The 11,505-nt window shown below is 46.8% G+C and overlaps 1 protein-coding gene across 1 annotated transcript; it reads right to left on the bottom strand.

The window, feature by feature from the left end:
- Positions 1 to 376: 376 nt before the first annotated feature.
- LOC131258885 (dipeptidase 1) lies at positions 377 to 11,005 on the bottom strand. The gene is made up of 8 exons (XM_058260278.1): positions 10,851 to 11,005; positions 9,907 to 10,063; positions 5,129 to 5,261; positions 3,649 to 4,046; positions 2,062 to 2,146; positions 1,281 to 1,356; positions 612 to 750; positions 377 to 484 (listed from the first exon to the last, which is right to left on the bottom strand). The coding sequence occupies exons 1-8, from the start codon at positions 11,003 to 11,005 to the stop codon at positions 377 to 379; spliced, it is 1,251 nt and encodes a 416-aa protein (XP_058116261.1).
- Positions 11,006 to 11,505: the final 500 nt, after the last annotated feature.

Genomic DNA, 11,505 nt, shown 5'->3' with positions numbered 1-11,505 from the left:
ACGACGGGAATGGATTGACCGAGGCCCGATTCCGGTCGTCACAATTGTGCTATAGGATAAACGATGTATCTTTCGCGGGAAACAAGTTGCCTTCTTAAGTCGTTGGCCCTTTTCCCGGAGGGCAGCGAATAGGTTGGTTGTGTGTTTGTGTGTATTCTGGAGTGGATTCGTGTGCGTGATATGCAATAAAAAGGTCGAAGGAGGTCGATTCCGCGGTGCTTCCCGTGCCCGGGCTGTCACCTCAGACGGAGGTGACCGTCCAGTGCTCGATACCCGGTTCCGCCAGCGAGTGCACCGGAAGCGGGAGTTGGTGGATTCGTTCGATGGTGTGTGGAAGAGGGGCCGGTTGGTCGCCACCCGCGCGCCCGACGGTTCATCACGTGCGGGGTCCCGAGTAGCGACAGTACGAGCGGCCCAGAATATCTTCCGGTGGTATCGATTGATCGATGGGGAGCATTCCTTGGGCCTCGAGCTGGTCCCGTATCTGTGGAAAAAGATGGTTGGCGAAAAGATATTGATAAAGAGGGTAGAAAAGGGGAAAGATGTAGAAAAAAAATGAAAGGAACGTGGTGACAGTGGGAGGAGGTTTGCCACTTGGCAGCAGCACGTACCTGTTCGACCTGCCGGAAAACTCGTATAAGATTTCTCCCCGCCAGCTTCGCTATGTCTTCCTCGGTCCACCGTTCTGATTCTAGCAGTTCTGCGAACAGGTAGGGATACCTGGAGACATCCTCCAATCCTTGCGGGACTCTACGGGGCGATGGGAAATTCACGGAAAAGTTTCATCATTAAACAATCGACTGCGTTTTTAGATTACGAAAGAAAGTTACAATGAATTGCTATTCGAACAGTGAACCTTAAGAAGGGGTGTAAGGTTCTTTCAAATTTTACTTATATCATTTAATTTTTACTTGAATTGAATTGAATTGAAATTGAATATTTGAGTAACTACTAACTAAATTAAAAGTAAACTTAATTTTCTTGGACCTTGCAATTGACTTTGTAATAAATTCTAGATGTTCTTACACAGAATCACTTTTACGGAATCGAATTCTTTGTAGAAACCGCCTCAAAGATCTGATGCAATCACTTAGATGAAAACCTTAAAACAAAGCGGCTTATTTACATTCTTTGCCGACTAGATCTCTGCGAGCTGAAGATCTTTTTGGAAACAAGATATTTTGTATTAAAATTATATCCAAGATATGTTTACTAATACGTCCAACTTACGAAAACATAATGCTAAAAAGCACTGCTTCACATAATTAAATACCACTTACAAGTTCACTCCATCATACCCAGCGCCGATGCCAACGTGGTCCACGCCAGCAACGTCTCGGATGTGATTAATATGGGCTGCGAAACGATAAAGCGGAACCAATCGTGAATAAAATATGTTAATTCATTCATTCAATCAGATAAATTCAATAAAGCACCATCTAAGCTTGTTCATTATCTTTTGTGTTTAGTTTTCCTTCTGGCTCGTGCAATCCTTTCTCTCGCGCGTTTTAAGCTTTCGGCTCAAATTACCGGGAGGCTCTAATAATGATAAATGATTACGGGCGAATAAAGTTAGATAATGTGGGCTGAGTTGGCACGGATGATAAATATTATCTTTCGCTAGAACAAAGGCGGGCGCCGAGGCTAAATCCTTTCACTTTGAACCGGCGGTGGGCCATTTTATAATCCAGTGCGAAGAGTGCGCCCCCGCCCCCCTACGACACCGAATCGATGTCGACGGAAATTGAGTTGTTCGATATTTCAGCCATTTTAATGATACCCTTTCCCGCGAGTGCGCGCGTGCGCCCACTTCCCCTCGCAGACTTTTATGCTTGCGCTTCTCACGTATATTTTTTTTGTTTCTAGTTTTTCTTTTTCCCTGTGCGTTGCTCCTTCTCAGTGTCTCCGAGCGACTCGAGTGTCCGAGGGCGCAACCCCGGGAAAGTTTAGCCGAAGGTTTAACGTCTCGTTAGTGTCCCGCCGAGTGCCTGGCTGGCGCGGCATCCAATTTCGGTGCATTAGAAAATTTCGGTTCCATTATTTACGAGCTTCCGTACTCACCCACGACGTCCTTGAGGGTTGCCTTCTCGCCGCAGCTCACAAAATGGGGATAGAATGCAACCATCACCAGCCCACCGTTAACCGCCTTGCATCCGGTGTTGCATCCGGTGTGTTCCGGTGTGTTTTTCGGCAGGTTCGTCGGTCGATCGATACATTTTCCCGTGCGCGGAATGCCGAACCGGAGGGGCCGAACCCCGGGGGGGGGGCAGGACAGGATTAGAGGAGGCGATCGGCAGCGGCGGTACATTGTGGTGATGTGACGGCAAATTGGTAGCGGAAATTGGTTTTCCGAGGTCAGCCAAGATTCGGCCCCGTGCCATTGTGTTCCGTTAGCCACGCGGTTGACGGCGTGTTTCGGTACGGCGTGGTTTTGGGTTTTAGGTTCCCGACCGAGGTGGGAAGGGGTGGTGTTTTTCCCCACCCCGCATCGAACGGGAGTTCGGAGTGTGGTTTACGGTCAGTTTGAAGTGGTCAGGTTCAAAGTGTCGTCCGGTGAATTTCCATCCGGTGCAGCACAAGTTTAGCGGGCGAGGGCGGCCAAGAAAAGCGTGGGTTGCGTGAGCGTGGAAAAGGGAAAGAGAAAAAGAGGAAAAACAGAAATGAAAAACTGCTCTTTTTGGAACGTACGTACTGCATTCCACCATGCTATCGAGGGTTTCATTCTAACGAGAAAACTGACCGGCGGTACCCCCAAGTCCTTCTGGAAACCGACTCTCTTTAACAGTACCAGAAATGTCTACACATACGGACACCAAGCTCTACGGCAATCGGACCTACGGAATCAGTCCAATTCCTGACGTTTTGCTCGTCCACCGAAGTGGCGCGTCCCGTTCGGAACGAAATATTAATATTTGTGTGCTGATTTTTAATTAATTTCTTGTTATTCTTTCACCAAGTGGCGCAATGAACGAAATGTCTCCGTTCGTCGATGAAGATGCGGCAAGGATCGGACCGTATCCATCCGACTGTCATCGCCCGAACTCCATCAAATCACGCTCGCCTTCGTGTCCACCATCACTGGAAGCTATGGCAGAGTCTATTGGCTGGCGGGCGAAGGACACACCCACGACGGTGTTGATGCTCACGGGCGATGCTATATTAAATTTCATCAAATTATGCAAATATTTTGGATCGTCATCCACCATCGCCAGACGGATCCCGGGTCCGTAAGGATTCGTTTGGTGCACAAATACCGGCAGGAAAGAGGCAAAATAAAAAGGGACGGTTCTACAAAATAAGAGAGAAAAATAATAACCGGCGGACAAGGATTTTCTACTGATTAGTCGTGGGCGTCGCCGTGCATCGTGCGGAGGTGGTTGGGGCGACGGTGGTGGGTGCAATGTTGTTTTAGAGCTACATTCTTTCCATGTACTTGACCGGCAGCGGGAAACGGTCACCTGAGGCGTGGGCAAACGGGGCAAATATGGGATAAATTTTCATTTTAATTTGCTTCCCAGCTAACTTCATTAGCTTCGGCGTTCGGGAGCAGCGAGTGCTGGCGCCCGGCACATGGGTTGACCAATTTTTAATTGGACCGTGGCGGGGGAAAGATGACGCCCGATAAGTCACGCCGGCGGGTTCACTTACGATTCGCTTGAGGACGTGGTCCGGCACGTTGCGCGAGCTGTTGCAGATGGCGTGCGCGGAAGAGTGGGAGAAGATGACCGGGGCCTTCGAGGTGGCCAGCGCGTCCAGCATCGTCGGCACGGACACGTGCGAGAGGTCGACGATCATGCCGAGCCGGTTCATCTCGGTCACGACGAGCGTGCCGAAGTGGGACAGGCCACCGATGTGCGGCACCCGGCCCGGCTCATCAACTTTGCAGCAGTCCGCCCAGGGCGTGTTGCAGGTGTGCGTGAGGGTGAGATAGCGGGCGCCCAGCTGGTAGAAGGTCCGCAGCACGCCCAGGCTGGTGCCGATCGAGTGGCCACCCTCGATCCCGATCAGGCTGGCCAGCTTTCCGGACCGATGGCTTTCTTCGATACCTGTTTGGAGTAGAAATTGGACGCTTTCTTGAAAACAAATTGCATGTTTTTCTTATACTCTACGCCATTAGTTCTGTTCAGCACAGCCAGTCTTGGGAACAAAAATAGCATGCCGAGCTGAGATAAAAACGATGATTTGAAATAAATATAGGTACATGCTTATATTAATCACAATATTATAAAATTAACCATCATTACAACATGTTTTCAATGCGTTTTATATTTTTTAAGAATCTAAAATCAACTGATTCTATGTTCCAATTGAATGAAAGGGTTAAGAAATGGGATTTTTCTCGCCAATTGGTAAATTCTATTATTAAAAAATCAGCCTCAAATGTCTCTTTTTTAATTCCTTTACCTCTAGTTTTTTATTTTATTTATTTTAAAATGTGCTTCTGATGTGCAAAAATTGTAATGGAATCAGAAACTATCTAGTTTAATGATGTTCCAAAATATATTGAACATATCTTTTTGAGCTTTGTTTTTAAAATGTAAAAATAGATTAATTCAATATTCAGTTTGTTTCGAAGGATTCACGTAAATGTGCATCAATTATGTTTAATGTATAACCAAAATATTGATAAAAAAATACGAGAAAGGATTTATAACAATGGGTTCGGATATACTGATTTCTACACTATAAAATAAACGTGTTGGGATAAAAAGATCAACATGATTGTTTTTTTTTTTAAATTACGTTCTCGGACCAAATCAACTTGGTTAAGATTAATTAAAACTCGCTATAATTAATTAAAATACACTGGTATATTGTTTGAAATACTCAAAAGTCTTTAGATGTAGAGTGTCAACTTTTATAAAGTAAGAAGTAATTGCTATTTCGTTCAAAATTATTATAAGTGTTATTGTTGTTGTTGAATCAAAAAGTAAAAGTTGGTCAATCTTTATATTATTGTAGTCCCGTTGCTACGAGCACTGATCTACATCTTTTCCGATAATCTCAGAACTTATTATAAACGACCACGGATGACTAAAATCACTTTGATCAGTTACAACTTCGTTTCATGCAAAATATTGGAACAACCTGCTCAGCACATCGATAAAAGCCCGTTCGCAGTACTTACCATCGGCCGTGGTTACCAGCGCCATATGCTGCGGATACAGATTGACTAACCGTCGAATGAGATCGATTTGCTCGAGCGTTAATTGCACTGCGTCCAAATGTTGCGACGAGCATGGGGCATAGGCCGACCAGAACTGTAACAAGAAAAACGAGAACCGAAACGTAGCGAATGAGCGCAACGGGACACAGAGGGCAATAGAAACATCATAAATGAAGCTTTACGAGCGGCTGGCGAGTGCGTGTAGGGTATGGCGAGTGAGGAGTGCTCTGTTCCGCCGATCGGCGAAACGGAAGGTGCGGCCAGCGAAATGAAACGAACAGATCAAACATTTACTCAACTCCCGGCACGCAATCACGGGTTGGTCGTAAATTTTTCCCACTCTTTTTTTGCGCTCGTACAGCGGAACCAGGAAGGAAGGAAGGACATCCGCAGTAGCGGTGGCCGCGTGTGGAGCGGCATTGCGTGTAAAATGATTTACGTGAGACGCCCGGCCCGGGGCGCCGGGGAGGAGGGGTTTTCCGCAAGGGCTTCCGGGTGGCTGGCGAAAAGAACGGCCCCAGCAAACGCCTCGGGAGGAGGAAACGTATCGTAAAACATGCGCCGTACAAGCCGGTGTGTACTCCCTCTGGGAACTGTAGTAACAGTTTTTGTTGCGTAGAGAAAACGACCAAAAGAATCTCCAAATCGAGCCGGAAAATCACGCAGACAAAGTGGCCCGATGTGAGAAATGTACTCCAGAAAGTCGTACCAGTTTTTCTTGGTGTGTCGGCGTGTCGGAAACTATCGCGCCGGTTCGGGTGGTCATGGAGAAGACGAAAGGAGTCACCCGTCGAGTCAGTTCGGTTATATCGAACCGAGCTCGTTTTCCGCTTGGGGCGTCCCGGGCCATGGTTATGGCGATAGTCTCACGACACTCGCCGATGATAAGGACAATCACGAAGCATAAAGATAGCATTAGCAAAACCACCTTCGGACCGAACGCCCGTGGATTGCTCGACGTGACCTTTTCTTTGCTGGCAGTCCGAACATTTGTCCGCCGCCTCGGACTACCAGACGTCCCCCCCCCCCCCCCCCCCTCGTGTTCATGCGGTGGAGATGAAACGATGAAGAGTTTGGGTCCGAGATTGAAAGAAGATTGGACCGTCATTGTCGTCTCAAGGGGGCAATCATGGAGAAGTCGCCCTAACAAGTCCGGGGCAGGGTAGGAAACACAAAGGAACGAAAAGAAAAGCGAAAAAAACAAACCATACCTCCACAATCCACAAACGTACAAAAGGGCAGAGGCCGGTAGGGTTGTGCGGTTTGGCGTTCGTTTGCATAGGGTGTTCCGTTTCTTCCGTTCGGTGTCCTGGCAAAACACACTGCGGGGCACAACATGAAGCCCGGTGCCCGTTTGCTGTCTTGCTGTCCCGACCCTAAGCCCACTCGACGAACACTACCAGTGTCTCGGGAGTGTTTTTTTGGCGAAATGAATTATTTATTCCACTCTCGAGACTTATGCTCGAACCGGACCGGTGGCGTCTTCACGGACCATTCGAAAGGGACCCGGTGTTTTCCGGTGGTTTGCGAACGCACTCCCCCCCCTCCCCACCAACCACTCCACCTCAAGATGGGATGGGAGTTTGTACGGCAATGAAATGGCACCTAGTTTGGCTAACCGACCAAACAAAGACCGCTCGCCGGAGTGAATCATTTAATTTTTATGCCAATCCTTTTGATTGAGCTTGTTAGAAGATAAAACGGCATCTATTTATTTTGAACGAATGATATGACATCGTTGGGGGGAACACGTAGGCGATGGGAAATTAGGTTTAGCTTCATCTGACAACTCAACTGTGAGCGTGTTTTTAATGTTTGTAAAATTGTTAACGGATATGAAATGCTAGATACTTTGTCCATCATTATGAAAAACTCTCAGAGGCGGATCTACCTATGAGCCCCGTGAAAACCCCGGACCAATAAAGAATTCACCGATTTTATTAAACATTGTTAATTTGCACCTTTAAAGCCTTGGTAGAATATGTTAGCGTCTGTCTTCATTCGATCTAATCATTTCCGTTTGTTTTAAAATGCTCTCAATTTACGGGCCACCAAATGTCTGCATTATTTTCCTCATCGCTGTTCAATTTGATTTGAGCGATTTTAAAATATTAAAAAATGAAACTATCGCACGGCAGCTCTTTGCACATTATAAATAACAATCATCTTTTAACAGTAAACTAAATTTGTATTAATGTAAAAAAGAAAAGCATGACATTTATCACAGAAAAGTATGAAAATGAGTAGTTTAAATGAATCCGGTTGGTTTAGGATTTCGAGGCCATAATTAACAGAACGAAGGGAGTTTTACTAATTTTTTTTTTTTTTGATTCCTAAAATCAGGTTGATTATGTTCAGATAATCTATCTGATCTGATCTGATTGAATAAAACATGCAATCACATTGTATTGTTTATGAATTTGTTTTTTTTTATATTAGATTCTTTGCCTAAATTAACATTTACTATAAGATGTGTGACATAATTATGGATAATAACGGAAAGATGTGTAGCATTTGTTCCTATTGAAAAGCGTGAAAACTTAAGCTGAATATAAAGGATTGCAAGCTGTTTTAAGAAATAAGTCCAATTTTAGCCTTAGGTATAGACACATTTAGAGCAGTTGCAATGTCTGGACGGCCCCGATTATCCCACCGCTTCATGCCCCGGAACCGGTTGATCCGCTTCTGAGAACTCCCATCGTTTTTCCTTGGTTTTTTGATACTGTTGATAATCATAGATTGTTTTCTGTTTGTTCAAAACAATAAAGTAATGTGTATTTGTCATATCTATTCAACCAATACAAAACATTTGCCAATACTAGGCGAGACAAATAGATATTCATTGTTCAACGAACGATTGTTTTAATCACACTGAAATTTTGACTGGTAAAAACAATCAAAAACTCGCTGCACAGAAACAGGTGCAAGAAATAAATTCCACAGGTAAGTTTACTATTTCCCTCCATTCGACGAACATTTGCTGCTCGATGATGTTGCTAAAGACAAATGTTGGTCTTATCGAACAGCTGGAACAACTTCCTCCTCCATCGGAAGAAACGCGCCTGGGATGTATCAATTCGAAGCACACTGGCCGGCGGTGGACGGTGGGAGAAGGTGGATGAAGTTTTCCTGTCGAAATTTAAAACACCGAGCCAGAAACAAACAAGCTTACAACATAAACTTAACAACCGGTCAGGCGTGGCCGTTCGGCTTCGGGTAGTCCAGCGCAGGATCGATGGTGTTCCAGCCGAACGACGATTTGGGCGGTCAGCGATTCGCGGAGGAACGGCGGAATGGTGCGGAGAGGGTGCGGAGAAACTTGTTTTAGCTTTTCAACGGTGCTCCATAAAATTGGAATCCTTGCGCCTGGTGGGTCTTCCGCCGTGTGCCGGTGTTTTCCCGCATCGATTGTAAAGGGCGAACGAAAGAAACGGGCAAAACTCAACAGCATCCATCAAACCGTCAAAACTTCCCTGGCAAACGGGGAGTTTTGTGGATTCGGGAGTGTGGCACGGGGAAGGTGAAAACTCACTTCAAAATAGTCCAACGCGGACGACTTTTTAGCACGTAGCCATGATGGAAACGTAGCGCCGCGGCAGGGATGCTAGCACTCCCGTGGGTTTTTCTTGCTCGATTTCAGAGCCGTCGATGGGATCTTCGGGACAGCATTCGAATGGTCGCCCGTTGGCCTTCGAATGGAGACATTATACCGTACGCCGGAGGTGATGATTTCTGCTGCTGCTTCGGTGTTTGGAGTAGCGAAGCGGAAGCGAAGATCTCACGTGCCCTCGATGGAAGTAAGACAAAAGGGAAAAGAGCGCGTTTCCGTAGCCATTTCCATTACACGCGTAGAAGTGGACTCGTCAGAAGCTACCAAGACCATAGCAAAGACCGGGATCCGACTGCGGCACCACGACGGGCGAGGAAAATTAGTTCCCTTTCACGAAAAACTGTTATTGCTGGAAGCTTTTTCTTGGCGCCCGGTCCATGAAACGCGAGTATCCGGACACGAAGACGCTGATGCTCGTGATGGTGTCGATGCGGTAGATGACAACCGTAGCAACGTCCAGACGACGACACTAACGAAGGCCACATGTACGGTCGATTCCGTCCGACACACGTTTTCGCCTTCACGTCTGGGAAAATCTTTAAACGACCTCGGCCGCCGAGGTAGTGGCCTGCACGCGTTAAAGTTAGCGAGGCGGGCCCATTATCAGGATTTTTCCTTACCGTCTCGCCAAGACTCCTCCACACGCTGGGCGGAACATAGCACGTAACGCTGGCCGACCAAGGTGAGGCATAAAAGGGCGCCGTCTTCAAGCAGGACTTCGACGCTCTCGAGCCGCTCTCAGCTCACTGTTGGTGGGGGGTGAATTTCCGTTCCCTCGCAAACACGAGTCTCTACGGGAGGGCCAAATTGTTTCGTTTGTTCGGGGGGCCCCATCGTTAGGTAATTTGCGCAAGACTTGTGCCAAGCAATTACCGAAACCTACCACGGCCGTGCACGGGCTTGAGCGTCAGTGGTGTGATTAGCGCCTACGGCCAGTAAAAAGTCCATCTAAAATGAACGAAGCTTTTAGCATTACCACCTCAAACAAACCGGGCGAAAAAAAAGCTTCCCCTAGGGAGGGTAAAGGTACGCTAGTTCGTAGGCACGGTTTTAAAGCTGGCCGTCTTTCTGTCGAAAGCTTATCTCTACGGAGAAAACAAGGGATTGTCTCGAAAAGTCGGATGCTCACCTGTGCTGAAACCATCCCTTCCTTCAAGCGCCGCAGATCCGTGTGACTCCAGGCGCTCGTCGACCAGGGCGTGATGTCGCGAAGATCCTCGCCGAACCGGAACTCGCGCAATTGGTTTTTGAGAAACTTTCTTATGTTCCACGGCAGATCGTTGTGACTGTTGGAAGATCGGATATGTACAAGGTCAAAAACGTGTATTATCGTCGGACAGAGGCGTTTCTACCTAGGAGGGGGCCTGGGGCAGGAAACCTAAGTACTAAGTATTAAAAAGAGTAGTTTTCTATAGAAAATTATTATGCCGCCTCTGTTAAGCATTTGGAGGTTTAAATGAACCGCAAAATTAAGATATTGGAGTGATTTTTTAATTTATATAGATCGTTTAGGTGAATATGACGAGTTTTTATAGGGAGACATACAGCAATATGCAAACAGTTAGAAAGGTAATGTGAATTACCTGTGACATTACACTGTTGATGAATTGATAGCAATGAGTGGAAGTTAATTCTGAATAGAAATCCTATCGGAAATTATAAAGCAAATCAAAGTGGCTTCAAACTGTGTATAGCAATACAATTCTTCTCCTAATGTAGATCAATTAATATTCGTAATAAAATGTGAATCCAAGATAACAAAAATAGCAGAAAACTTTTTTAGAATGTGTTCCTACTGATACACAAACTGAAAATATGTATAATGGATAACGAGCTCTTATAAAGCAAATAAGTCCAGCTTTGATCTTTGGCTTATCTTACACATTTAGGGAAATGGAAATGCCTGGAGAGCCTCGATTACTCCGCCGCCTGGGGTCCCCGAATAGATAGATCCGCCTATGGCGTTGGATTGTTAAAAACTGGAGTATGGGAGGATCCCACATCGAAGAGACGTTCTTTGACTCTTAGTCTCCTGTTCAGCAAAGCCCAAATATTTGAGGCTCCTCTACTTACCCATCGATTAAAGGCACTTCCTTCAGCACTTTGCGCACGATCTCCATCCGCTCCTCGAGCTGTATGGCCAGGCATGACGAAATCAGATGGGCGATTATTGTCCAGAAAAAGATGCCGCCTAGAACGAAGCCTTCCGCGGGCTTCCGGCGTCGCATGGCGCCGTCCGACACGCAACGTTGTCGCAGTCGTTGTGCCCGTGCTTCACGCGCTCCGTCAACCGTTCGTCCCCGACACCGCGGCTGGTGTCGCTCTCGTCCGCTTCGGAACGCTCTACCTCCCACGGGGGTCGGTGCCCTCGGGCTGGAGTATCCGGTGGACCAACTCTCCAATTGCCCGGTACGTCAAACTCAACCCAAAGCGACTGAATGAAACGAAAAATCACGAACAGCAGGATGATGAGGATGTTGGCGGCGTTCGGGGTGCAGTCTCATGGAAAAGAGTCGAACATCTGCAAGCCAGCGTTATGTCGCTGTTGCCTAGCTTTCTTTTCCAATCCTTTCTGCTTGCACCAACTAATCGTCCCTCGAAACCGATGAGCCGGAAAGCCGTGTAGCGTGGAAACCTCCGTTAATGGCCGGTATGGTGCTAGTGCTGGCGATAATGATGGGCATCAGACGGTTCAGGTGCAGATGAGCTTGCCTGTGATTCGTAGAAG

This window comes from Anopheles coustani, chromosome 3 (genome assembly GCF_943734705.1).
Source record: "Anopheles coustani chromosome 3, idAnoCousDA_361_x.2, whole genome shotgun sequence".
NCBI lineage: Eukaryota > Metazoa > Arthropoda > Insecta > Diptera > Culicidae > Anopheles > Anopheles coustani.
Note: the sequence above shows the minus strand (reverse complement) of the source record. Positions and strands in the feature narration are given on the sequence as shown.

Bases quoted from the DNA above. Each gene is read 5' to 3' on its own strand.
- LOC131258885 (XM_058260278.1), bottom strand. From the start codon at position 11,005: ATGCGACGCCGGAAGCCCGCGGAAGGCTTCGTTCTAGGCGGCATCTTT. The intron at 4,047-5,128 runs GTAAGTACTGCG...TACTCCAAACAG, and splicing joins GCTGGTAACCACGGCCGATG to GTATCGAAGAAAGCCATCGG. The intron at 2,147-3,648 runs GTAAGTGAACCC...ACCGGATGCAAG, and splicing joins ACCACGTCCTCAAGCGAATC to GCGGTTAACGGTGGGCTGGT.